We start from the raw sequence: 13,492 nt of genomic DNA, 5'->3' as shown, positions 1-13,492 counted from the left end.
GGCTATCTGGCTCTCTTCTCACTAGAATACCTTCAAGAAACTAATTATGCTTGTTGGGTGAACAGTAAGAGGCTAGAAAAGCCATGGTGAGTACAGAGGATAGTGCATGGGAAACACAAAAAGAATCAGGGCCATTTGCCTGGTCAGAGCCAAATGTAACAATCATATAAGACCAGAGCCGAAGCCAGAAAAGGAAAGATAGCAACACCTATGCCTAAGATAAATGGACTGGTGACCACTGGCAGCCCTACATGAGAAGACCAGCCTGGAAATGCAAGTGGTTCAACAACCAGAATTCTGTGCTAGCAGGAGGGGGCCAAATGGGGTTTGCACCCTACAGTTCCTGGTGAGGATGCTTAGGAGTAAGGACTCTGGAGTAGGCTCATTTTGAAGAGTGAATACTCAACTGTACAGTATTAACCACAGTTCAATACTTAATGCTTTATCCTTCTTTATGGTCTACAGGTCCTTCTACAGCATTCATTTGTAAGATGTATGGGGCAAGAATATTATTCTATTTAACAAATGGGGAAAACAGGCTCTGGCATATTAACTGTCTCGCCCAGCTGAAAAGTGATAAAACCACATTCAGACCTTCAGACTCCTAATCCAGGGCTTTATCCACTCTTCCAAGGTGGATTATGTGGGTGGGAGAAGTTGAAGACAGTGAAAGAAACAGCTCCAGCTGAGCCACTGGAAGCTAACGCTTCAGAGGCAAATAAGATAAGGAAAGCAGGGGAAACACAGAGAAATACAAATGTGGGAGGTTAGTGAGGAGATTGATCCGAGTATCAAATTTGTGTTAAAATGTTGGAGAGCAGGTTGGAGAAGTGGGAATAGGGCCAGATGAATAATTTGGATGTGATGTGGTGTGTAATAAGGCAACACTGTGGTTTCATGAGAACCAGAGTAACAATGGAAGCAGGGCTTTGGGAAGATTAGTCTGAGAAAAGCATCAGAGTGGAACAAAGAGTCTAGACGCCGGTGGCCCCATCAGGATACTGTGGTGTAAATCAGGTGTGAGGTGGTAAGTCATGGACTAGGACAGCAGCAGTGGAAATGGCAAAGACAAGACAATAAGAAGAAAGATACTCCAGGATTTAGTAACAGATTACCTATGGAAACAAAAAGTAGAGTTCAAAGCTGCTCCAAGCTCTGAGGGTCTAGAAGAATGAAGGTCTCACTGCGACAGAAGATCAGTGCCTTTACTTTGGAGATGTTGGATTTAATGAGACACTACAGAAGGACAGATAAACAGTTTGAAACTTGAGATCACATCCCAGCTGAAAGGCTAGAGGTAAATCTCCTACAGAAAATGAATTTTGAAGTGCATGGTTGGAAAGGGAAACAAGTTATATAAGACATTTGCTATAATCATAAGAAACAACATATAGCTTTCTTTCATATTATTTTATTAGCACTTATAAAATAAAAACAAGTTATGAAAATATTTTCCTTTTCAAGATATAGAAACTACAATCATTGTGAAACATATGCACCCATAATTGTTACAATACATATCCTTGTATACGTGTTGGACATTATGTATCTAAGAATCACACCCTGGAAAAGTTGGGGGAAGAAACATTTTCTCTAACCTTGGTTATATATCATGACATCCAAGTACTCAAACTACACTGTTGAAATAAACCAGATCTCTAGTGTATGGGCCCAAAGTGATTTAACTTCCAAGGTTTCAGAGGTTCTTTTATTGTGCAAGGTAAAGACTTGGGAGAGGGTTCCCTGAGAGTTAATTCACCTTAAGTAGCTCAAGTCGTGGTGTACTTTCTGCACCTTATTATGGAATTAGAGGGAATAAGGCCATGGAAACCCAACTTGGGCAGATCTTCTCCCTATCATACCTATCTATACAGCATGGCTCCTACAAGATGATTTCTAAGATACCTTTAAGCTCTGAAATACTCTGATTCTATAATTATCTAAGATACTTACAGAATGACACTATTGCAAGTCTAAATTCCAAGATCGTAAATTAGGCTACAGTTATGATGGAGATGACTCACCTAATTAGACTTCATTTAGGATTTATCAGGTGGAAAGCATTTGATAAAATCAGCAAAAATTCCCCCTTGGAACTATTAGAGAAGATCGTTTCTCACCAAGCCATAAATCTCAGAAGCCAAGTTGCTCCCTGCTTTGGAAGAATTGTGAAGAGAGAGTGGGAAAGAGCCTATAATCTTTCAACTCTGCAGGCTTAAAATAATAATAGATGCTACGTCTCACACAGTAAGAGTTGAAGGCCGTCATTTAAGCCTCACCAATAAAGGTGTCATTGTGACAAAGAATCATTTGCATGTACTCCCTACATCCTAACTTTCCAAGCTTTCCCTGATATTAAATTCTCCCTTTAACTGCAGAGTATTGATCTGATGAAGTTCCACGTATAAAATGGGTTGTCTGAATTCATGATGTTCGTATCATGGTGCAGCATTGACACTTCACATCATGATGATATACGAGAATTTAACAGTGATCTTTTTTTCTATGAAAGTCAATCAACCATGAACACACAGATCTTTACATTTAACATATAACATGAAGCATTATTACATGTAACTCCATAAGGGTAAAAGACTGTAAAAATAGGATTAATAGCATAACTGTACTTTAAAAAGTTATTTAAAAATATATAGTCCAAAGACCTCTAAGTATTTGATTTAGAGGGTAGAGGATGTGTCTATTAGGGTGAACCATATGAAACTATATGGTGTTTGTAAGTTAAAATGGTACAGACTTGGTAATTTCATGTGGTTCAACCTAATAAGATCCTGAGAAAATTCTTTTTGGCATCACACTATAAATTCAAAGAGAACTTTTAGAAAATCACAGTTCTAGTGAAGAGAAAATTCTTCAGGATAGAAATGTGCACACTGGTCATGCCAAGATTTCCCTTTGTGATTTAAAGATCTGAAATCTCAGAACATTAAGAAAAATTGAGTGCAGTTTCAAAAACCAGAGGATAATTAAAATTATAAAATGATAGCTACGGTTCCTAATGCCACTGAAACAGAAAACTACTAGCTAAATTTGGCGATTTATAGACTTTTTTTTAGAGGTTACACATAAAATTCTGGCATTAAAATGAAAAGGCATGAACATAAGTTAAAAGTACAATAATCACTTATAAAGTTCTTGTAAATAAGGCTAATTCATTTATATTATTAACATTATTATGTAGGCACCTATTCCAAGTTTTAGCTTTGGCCTCCAAAATGGAATTATGTTGCAAATGAATTATCAATATAATACTAATTATAGCAGCATTGTCAATAAATTTCTTAGGCTCTCTACTACTAAAAAAAAAAAAACCTAAAATTTCCTCCCAACCCACATCCCATCAGTACCAAAAATACATTTTAAAAATTACATACATTACTAAAGTCATAAAAATTTTTTGCAGAACTTCAAAAATGCCTCTAGCCAATACCACCCCAATAAAAACAAACCAAAACCAAAGCTACCAAACAAAATTGCTAGACCAAACAGACTAGCTATTCCTAACTAATTAAAGACATACTATATTCAAAAATGGCACTTTATTTATAAAATTTATTAAATATAATCAATGAAGTAAATGCAGATTTTCCAGGTAGAAAGGGTGTGTGTGCGTGCGTGCACGCGCGCATGCACGCGAGTTGTGTCTGAATGGGTGAAATTTCAGCACTGATGGTTCACTTGGAACTCTGGTACCACTTACGAATGGCCCCTCCAATATTACTCACTACTACGCAGAAAGCACCACCCACTGTCCACCACGTTGGCACATCATTAAAGAAAATAATTTGAAAGATAAAAGCAAAGACCACATCCATCGTCCTCATTATTGCTATTGGTCCTAGCTTTTCTATTTGAATTGCTTTAGTGAGAAATACCTGAGCCCCCAAACCAAAGAGCCCAATTAGGATAAGAAATAGCCGGTCCAATCCACAGTAAGGCAGACTCCATTCTCTTAATACAGAGAGGACGATGATGGTTTCAGCGAGGCCAAGTACTACATAATACCAAATGCTCAAAAAGTAGTCCACCGATTTTCCCATTTTTCTTAGGATAACTAGAGTCAATGCAGCTAATACGGTATGTCCAATTGCTGCAAACATTCCCTTAAGATGGACTGAATAGCTTTCTTCCATCCCCGAACTGTTGGAACCAAACAAAAATGGTGGTCTCATGATAAGGATCACTCCAGTGATTGAGAACATGGAGAAAAGAGCATCCCAAGGGCTGTACTTTTCCTTGAGAAATATCCAAGCAAATATGGACGTAAACACCGGACAGCTAAACGTGATAACTGTGGCGTCAGCAAGAGACGTTGTCTGGTAAGCATAGTATATAAGGATCATGGCGGTAGAACCAATCACTCCTCTGAGAATGAGGAAAATTCGTTGACCTTTTGGGCCTATAAACCCAGTTCTGTAAATTCAAAGAAATGCACATTAAATGAACCTGGCATTTGTGTTTAAATTACAATTTCAAATTAAACATTATTTTAAAAGTATTAAACATAAAAAAAGGGAATAGTAAATTCATTATAATATCCACAACTGAATATCATACACCTTTTAAAAATAATATTTTCTAAGTATAGCTAATGACATTAAAAAGTGTTCACAGGATAAGCAAAAACAGTACGAGAACTACATAAATAGTATAATTCAGTAAATAGATATTATTTTCCCCATGTGTATGTATACACGTTTGCAAAAATAACGAAAAGGAAAATAAACTAGATGTTAATAGTGGTTACATCTTAATATGTGGACTCGTAGGTAATTTTCCTTCCTTATATTTATTTTCCCTAGATTTTCTAATAATGAAAATGTGTCATTTTTATAATAAATACAATTTCGAGATTTAGCTGCCCTGTATAAGGAAACTTGGTCCTGGCTAATGCACATTCTCAATCTCTTGATTTTTTCTGTAAGAGTTGAAGCAATGCTAAAATTTATTTTAGGCACTGAATGTGAGACAACTGTTCATTGCTATCATGAGGAAAGAGTTAAAACACACTGAAAAAGAACATGTAGTGTTTGGATAAGTATAATTACCACTACTCAAATTTTTTTCAATTAAATATTTACTAAGCACCTACTTTCGGTGTGTTCCTGGCTAGGTGCAACTCGCTGATCTGTGCCAGGGCTGGACTTCATCAGGGCATCATCTAGACCTGACACGGACACCCCTGGGTATTCAGAGTTAGAAATGAAAGTGTGGTCACCCTTGGCCAGTACTTTGAGAGGCTAAGTGTCTTCCAGGACAGCGAAACACAAAATGGGTCAAAACAGATTAGGGCCAAAGATTTTAAGAAAATTCTAACAGTGTCCTCCCCTGACAACACCTTTATTCCCAAATGGAGAAGATGATTATGGTAGTATCAGTGTTCTGTTTCCATCCATAGAAATTTCTGAAGTCTTACCATCATTTCCTAAAATACTGTGCCTTTTCCACACTAACAGAGGACTTTCTGACAATGTTAATCTTAGCAGATTTTCACTTTTTCCACCAAATTCTCAGGATATGGAGCAAAACTATTCTAAGTGAATCTGCACTGTTTTTGGAGATACAAGGAGACTTTGGCGGCAAACAGCTAAAGATGTTAATTTGAAGTTTAAGCATCTTTGCCCAGAGAGAAAGAGCCACCAGAGGGAGCCACTGGTCTCTGTCCCAGGGTTCTAAGAAACACGGGTGTGTGGAGGTTACAACAGTGGGGGGAAGCATAATTTTAATCCTGGGGATAGTGGGGGGTCCCTTAGCGAAGGAGAAGAGGAGTTGGGTGGCAGAGAACAGTGAGTGGGGAGTAAAGATTGTTATATACTGTTACATTCTACACATAGAGCTCGGAACCAGCATAAACCTTATTTGACCCTTGCAACTTACCTTGCAGGGTAGAGGACAGACAGTACCATTCCCTCCAGTTTACATATGAGGAAAGTGAGTATAAAAGTACTTAAAAAAGCCTTGCTCAAGATCACGCCTTTTACCTTCTGGGTAAGACCTGAATATTATTCCTGGAAGCTTCTGTCTGCCCTGGTAAGAGAGCAGCCTGTTCTACTTAAATAAAACTTTGACACTAGGAGACATCACTACTTCCTTTCATTTACTTTTTTTCTTCCAAATACCAAAGGAAAGAGGGAGGGTGGTACAAGGTAGAGGAAATTATACAAAGAAAGATTTTTTTTTTCCAAAATGGGGGATTATGAATAACCATATCTTTCTCCTCCTTTCTTGGGCACGTAATTTGTGCTTATGGTAGAATCTTCTATGGGTAGATCCTTGTGACTTCCCATTAATGGGAGCCAAGAGGTATAGGAACCAGTAAATCTATGACAGGGATAAAGCAGATACTGTAGAGTAAATAATTTAGGCAGGTCAAAAGACTTACACACATTTATTAGTATCTTCTACTTTACAGTTAGGAAATACTTACTTTCTGTATATTAAGCAAGGGATAACAACTAGCATTTGGAAAACACATCGAAATGCACTAATTTCTACAGCATGGACGTCTTGCACTTTTTTAACAAACAAAGAGCCCAATGAGAAAAGGAAGGCAGACAGTAATGTGTAAAACAAGCCAAGTCCAGGACAGGGTGCTTTCTTCTTGGCTTCTGAAAAAGATTAAATTCTGGTTAGTCCTTGCTTCCAAGTGCATGTTTTATCATTTTCACTTAGAAATTGAGAAAAATGGAACAGTATTAATGGCTCACACACTATAATTATTAACCTCCTAAGCATATCTATTCTCTGAACCTGTACCATTTTCACCATCAATTATGAAGAACCACAGCTGAGGGCAATGATTTACACCTGCCTTTTAAAAAAATGCTATTTTGCCCTATAAAATGGATTTCCTTGTGCTCACTGAAGAATCATCCCTCACTTATACGTTAAGAAGTAGAAAGCTTGCCAATACGGTGAGAGAAATCTTTAGGAAATACTTGTCAAGATGGCAAGTGAAAAATACTTCTGAATGATAATATCTTATATCATCTCACTGGTGAACTCAGCTTTATTAAGAAAGTGTTCTTTTCTGGAAAACAGTTTTAACCGTGTTATATGTTATTCGTTGACCATCTGACTTCCCCCAAAGGTGTACGAGCTCCTCCAGGGCTGTGACCCCTGCTGTCTTGTTCATGGCTGAAACATGGAAGACCCTATTTGGTGAATGAAAGAACATGAGAGAATTTCATGGAAAGACTCAAATCTAACACTACTGGCAACAGCATAATCTGGGAAGGCTCTCCGTTTTGTTACTTTGAACTGTTAATCAAATCTTTAACTTTTCATGGATCACCACTTATCTTCCCATGGAAAGCACAAACTTCCTGAGGGCAGGGGCCAGGTCTTTTACCCCTCTATCTCTGACTCTGAAGTGCTTTGCACAGAACTGCCATCTAATCCCTACTTCTTGGCTTGATCTGAACCAGGACACTTGTGCTTTCTCTAGAGCATCAAGTATTCAGTCCATTAATGACAATCTGATTGAGCTTTAAATATTCATTTGTCCACTTCCTATCTCTTAGTTTCTTACAAGGGGAATACAACCTGCTTTCAGTCTCACTCCCCTGGAGTGAGGTAAGCAGAGAACTCCTTAAAAGATAAGCCATGCACTGAAAAATAGACTATCTTTTTCCTCTCTTTTTTGAAACTAATATAAAACAAGAAGATAAGAAGGATACAAAACTAGCCCTCAACAGTTAAAAGCAGAGCAGAACTGATGGGTAGGGAGACACGGCAATTTATGGGAAAACTACGATTATCATGACAATCTAGAAATGTACAATATGTTATGCAGCATAGGACAATATTGCTTAATAACGTTTTTTTAAATGTCCTTCTCTGATAAATGTAATATATTTCCACATCCTTACGTCATTTAGATACCTTTGCTCACAAGTGACTTTGCAAATCAGAACAAAATATGATGATGATGATGATGATGATGATGATGCAGTCTTTCCAGGTGTATTCTACAGCTTGACCTTTGTAGTCAAAGATGCCATTCTCACTTGAGGCCTCCTCCTCTCCCTGTTCTAGGTGCACTGCTGAAGAGACTTCCTTGGAGCTAGCAGTCACATTCCATTATAGGTGCCAGAATCCTCCACATTCTGTTCTGTGCCTATGTGCTCAGATACTGCAGAAATAAGCTGCACATACCCACTCAGCCCATGAGAAGAAAGCTTTAGAAGACTCCCAAGTTAAGCCCCACAAAATAAATGCCTTGGCTGTGGTCAGCCTCAGAGAATGGCTTCTGAAATTTCAGGATTCAAGTCCAAATGAAACAGTCTTTCTTAAAAGAAACCCAACCCATACATAGAACCTTCACCCACAGACAGAACAGAATGAGAAGATCAAGGACAGAAAATATCTCCCTGGTTTATATTTCAAGGATCTTCTCCAACCTAAACTTGTTAATTTTTCACCAGGAATATTTTAACTTAACATGATACTTTAACTCTTTTATTTTTTTTATTATTTATTATTATTTTTTTTGTGTCTTTTTGTGACCGGCCACACCGCGCTCAGCCAGTGAGCGCACCGGCCATCCTTATATAGGATCCGAACCCGCGGCGGGAGCACTGCTGCGCTCCCAGTGCCGCACCTTCCCGAGTGTGCCACAGGGTCAGCCCAGTACTTTAACTCTTTTAAAATGTAATTTTATGCCCTTGGCTCTGATGACCTTTTCCTTAAGACACATACACATATATTTTCTTGCCCATAAACACTTAAGGCTCATGCTTCCAGATAGGGACAGGACAAATGTTCGAAAGCCTAGTCGTACTTGAGCATTTGTTAATGAGGGTGAGGACTGATTCTACTCAGGCAAACCTCAGTCTCTTACTAAATAATAATTTCAATTCTCTCTGTCAATAGAAATGAGCAAGAAAATAGCATAATCTAAAGAAGCATTTGTTTATGTAATGTGTTTCCATGTTCATAACCCACTGCAAGCATATCTAATAATGTGGCAACTCTAAATAATTCGAATTAAGTGGCCACAGTGTAATTTCCTGATTTAGAAGAAAACGAGAAAGTTGCTCAGCTTCTTTATCCTCTAAGCTGGTGATTCACAATCCTGGTTGGAAATTAAAATCACCTGAAAAACTTTTAAAACTTCGATTCCCAAGCTCCACCCCAGACCCACTGAAACAGAATCGCTGTAACTGTAACAAAACTCCACTGGTTTGAGAACCACTGCTACACTGGAGAACTCACTCTTTCCAGGAGGATGTGAGACACAGGCCTAAGACAACTTCTTTTCCTTGCTTCAGTCTGAAATCCACACTGTCCCTGAAGAAAGTAAATAGATGTCTTAGGACAGCTGTGTGCTGTCCATTAAGGCCATCCAAGAATGTATGTAAAATGGATAATGGCTACAACCTGAACTTGAAAATGAGCTTTGCTGAGATAGCCAGTTAGATCAAGAGGCCAAAATGATACCATCACACAGTTCAATGACAATAGTACAGTGGTTTCAAGTATTTTTATGGAAATCTTGTTTTCAGAATATTACATCATCACCTTACAATAACTATTACGAAGTCTTACTGTTAACAACTTTCTTTTAAGTTAAAACACCCCACGAGATTAGGTGCACTCGCTTACATAGTTTGTCATTTTTCCATGTGCTTCTCCTCAGGGTACCGTGTTAGTTTCTGGTTCACAAAAAAGGAAACTTTTAAGAGTTTGCCTAGACTGACCTAGCATTCCACCAGAATGTTTTCAGCCACAGGGTGATGGGTGAGAAACTGACCTCTTCAAAGCCTGCATATCTGGTAAACCCAGCTAGGGGGAATACCTGCTCTGGAGGCACTAGCCTAGGATGCTTCTAAAAAATGATTAGAAGTCTGATAATTTCTGTTAGCATTCAGGAAAGAAATGGATCAAGAAGCATCTTCCTAGGGTCTGTCTCTCTAAATTGGGAAAAGTGCACACAGGTAGGAGGAAAAAGTGGGGTAAGGTGAGAAGCACAGACAGACATCCAGAGTCGTGCTTAGGGGAGGCGACCCAGACGATGAGGTGGTGCAGGCTGTGTAACTTTGCCTTCAAAGAAGATCTGCCTATTTGCCTCTTCTTCCAGGCAACTGCTCCAGGTGGGTGATCGACTTCAGGGAGGAATATGCTTAAAGGAGCACTCATGGCCAGTGCAAAGGGCCGCGGGCTGGGTTTCTGGCAAGCTGGGATCCTACCTAACCCTGGTGCTGCCTGGACTTGCGCTCCGTTTCGCCCACACCCGCCAGATCTTGGGGAAACAAAACAAAAAATTGCCAAAGCCTTTACCTCCCTGGGACTCACTTTCCTCATCTGTCGAAGAAGGGGGTTGAATGAGATCAAGGGATCATCACGTGATGTTCCTGGCTTTAAGGACGGGATCGTGGACTTTTACAAGGTATGCCTCATTTTGCATCAGTTGTCAAAAAGTCCTCTAATCCGAAAAAGTTGATAATCAGTGGTCCCACTCCGCCTTTCCAAGATTCTAAGACTCTGGGACAAACATTTTTCCAGACTCGATGCTCTTCCACTTCCTCTTCGCAGAGCACCGTTTACCACCGAGATCAGTTTTCACCGTCAGCTTCATCCCAACCTCAGCCGGGCTGCGGGATGGCCTCTCTCCCCGACCCCCTCTCTCCGACCTCGGGTAGGGCACAACACCGAACAGCAATATGACTCCAAGGTCCTGCCCGCAACACTGATTACAGGAGCAGCCTTAGAGTCCCCAAAGGGTTGCCAACACCATCCGAAACTTTCTCGCGTCCTGGTGGCGGCGCAGGGGACGTCTGCTTTGCAGTTCCCCGGGTGGCAGCTCCAGGGTTTTCCCGAGCGCCGGGCAGAATGGGGATGGGGCGCGGTGGTCCCTGCGCCGCAGCTGCGGGGACCCCCAGCCCGCCGGAACCCGCCCGGCCCCCGGGACGAGACCCGCGCCGGTCGGCACCGCGCACTCACCCGGCTCCGCGCGCGAGGCGCACGGCGAGGAGCGGCAGAGCCAGCACCTGCCGCTGCCGGGCGCCTCCGCTGCCTCGGCGGCCGCCGGCTCCTCGCTGGCGCCCGCGTGCGCACCGTCGGTCAGCGGCAGCCCGGGCTCCTCCGGCTCGGCCGCGCCGGCGCTGTCCCCGGACGGCATCTCGCGGCCCGCGCTCTCGCAACTGCGGGCGCGGCGTCTGGCGCCGGCTGTAGCCGCTCTTCCGGCCGGCGGCGGCGCCCGTGCGCATGCGCGCCAACCCTCTTCCACCCCCGCCCCACGCCCGGGTTCCTCACGGACTGCGCTCGTCCTCCGCTGCCCTCTCACCTTTAGCTCGCGGAGCCCCCCACCAGGGGCAGACCGGCAGCCTCCCTGGCCTGGGTGCGGTGCCCACAGCTGGCGCGGAGGCGTCTGTCTCTCTGCTGCGGTCAGGCTAGACCGGCCAAGGGCCATCCTTCCCAAGGCACACTGGACCGCTCTCTGTCATTGCAGACAGGGAGGGACGCTGGGTTCCCAGCCACGGCGCCCGCGGGCCCTGTGGCCTTCTCCTAGGGCAGGTCGTCAGGAGACTGGGTATTTATTTATTGGTGTGGTACTGCATTCAGCACTGCTGGGATACCCTGGAGATCTCACAAAGCACTGGGCCTGTCTTAATTTTGCTGGTTTTATTTATTTATTTTTTAAGGATTAGTATAATCATAGGGATAATATGTCTAAAAGACGGAGCAGAACCCATTCATATGTTCTTTGCAATAGTTGTCATGCTTTCTTTTTGTTGTTGGTGGTGGTGGTAACTGAGACATCCTAACTTGGTGAATGTACAATTCAAATAATCTGACATATCTGGACCTGGTAAAATCAAAGATATACAAGGGTAGTTCAAAAAATTCACTGAAAGATTCGTATTATCTTCCAATTCTATTTTTCCACGAACTCTGAAATACACTTCTATGTCATTTGGCCCCAGGATTCACTAATAGCCTCTTCATGTTTACAAAATTCTTTCGTGTTTTTGCTTGCTTTAAATGTGCAAGGACAGTCTCTGGGCAAGGATGAACGTGTCTAAACTGTTCTAGGTCCAATGGCCAAGCAGATTACCAAAGGAGAGAGTGAGGTTTGCCTTTACTCAGATGTTTGAACATAGTGGTCCACAGCTAAAACAGTACTGGACTTGAAGTCAGGAATCCCAGGTTCTGGCCCTGTGTGTGTGTTAGCTTCTGTTGCTTGTAACTGAATACCTGATAGTGGGTAATTTATAAAGAAATAGAATTTATTTCTTATAGTTTTGGAGGCTGGGAAGTCCACAGTCCAGGGGACACATCTGGTAAGGACCTTCTTCTTGGTGGTGACTCTCTATAGCGATGCAGGATGTCATGTGGCAAGAATGGCCCGAGCAAGAGTGAGTTAACCCTTTCACTTGCCCTCTTTATAAAGCTTTAAGGATTAAAACGAGGAGCTCTTTCAAAAATTATGCAGGGTAATAGGCATAAACTGGTACTGTCCTAGGTAAAATGGAACAAATGGCCGCATGAATTCTAACTTCATTAACATACCTTTGCCTTGTCTGGAAAGAATTTAAGGCTGCTTACAAAATATATGGAACAACTTTTGTGGTTGTTTTAGTGGGGAAATTGCAGGGAGGGATGCTAAGGGTGGTAGATCATGATTATGAAACAAGAACCAAGAAACTTTTCCAAACATCTAGAAATTCAGGTGCAGTGTCACAAGTGCATTCTAAGATTTAGAGGGTTGGGTTTGAAGAGTCCCCCTTTCAAATGGTGAAGACGGTGGCTAGGAAGTGTGGTATGGAAGAAAGAAACATAATGATTTAAGGAAGAAGTACCCTGATTCCTTCAACACTTTCAGCGCTATCCTCAAAAAGGGAGAAGAAGACAAGAAAGTGAGTACCACACCTGTGTGGACCAAGTGTAAGCGGGGATAGGGTGATTTTGGTCTTGCAGTTTATTGCCTTCAACTTCCTTCTCCCTACACTGCTGACCTTGATCTATGAATGGTATCAGTCATATTCATTCTTCCATCTTAGCTCAACAAGCAAAGGCCATGCAGACAAAAAAAGGCACCTAATGAGAAAAGTATGGACCAGGCTAGAAATTGGAAGACGTGGCTCTGCTGCAGCTGCACCCAGCAGAGATGTGGAGTGGTTAAGGTCTTCCTTGCAAATCGTTATTTCAGGGCTTTGGTGACAATGACATCGAGCTGGTGATAAGATTTTCCCATGGTGTGAAGGATGGAGCAGAAATCCTGACTGGGAGTGGGGGAAGTCAGTTCAGAGCCCATCGCAATAGTCCCGATGAGATTCTGATGGCAGGTGGAGAAGGCAGGAAGAAAGGATTGATTTTGAGGTGACTAAAAGATGGAATGGACAGGACTCATTGACTAGATGTGAAAGAGCATTGCTTCTGTATGCAAAGTCATACAGCATTCCACGTAAAACTCTTTTGCTTCTGAAGGGATTCAATCTTCCTGTGAGAACAGGAGCTCTCACTATGATAC

The 13,492-nt window shown here is 41.7% G+C and overlaps 1 protein-coding gene across 2 annotated transcripts; it reads right to left on the bottom strand.

The window, feature by feature from the left end:
- Positions 1-1,395: 1,395 nt before the first annotated feature.
- SLC35G1 (solute carrier family 35 member G1) lies at positions 1,396-11,145 on the bottom strand. 2 transcript variants are annotated; one of them, XM_063102342.1, is made up of 3 exons: positions 10,963-11,145; positions 6,446-6,626; positions 1,396-4,431 (listed from the first exon to the last, which is right to left on the bottom strand). In XM_063102342.1, exons 1-3 carry the CDS (start codon positions 11,138-11,140, stop codon positions 3,693-3,695), a joined length of 1,098 nt encoding a protein of 365 aa, XP_062958412.1. In that variant the 5' UTR covers positions 11,141-11,145; the 3' UTR covers positions 1,396-3,692. The 2 variants fall into 2 exon arrangements, with proteins under 2 accessions (XP_062958412.1, XP_062958413.1); XM_063102343.1 differs by having other exon boundaries at positions 6,446-6,623.
- Between the last annotated feature and the right edge of the window lie 2,347 nt (positions 11,146-13,492).

This window comes from Cynocephalus volans, chromosome 7, assembly GCF_027409185.1.
Source record: "Cynocephalus volans isolate mCynVol1 chromosome 7, mCynVol1.pri, whole genome shotgun sequence".
NCBI lineage: Eukaryota > Metazoa > Chordata > Mammalia > Dermoptera > Cynocephalidae > Cynocephalus > Cynocephalus volans.
This window is presented reverse-complemented; position numbering and strand designations above follow the sequence as displayed.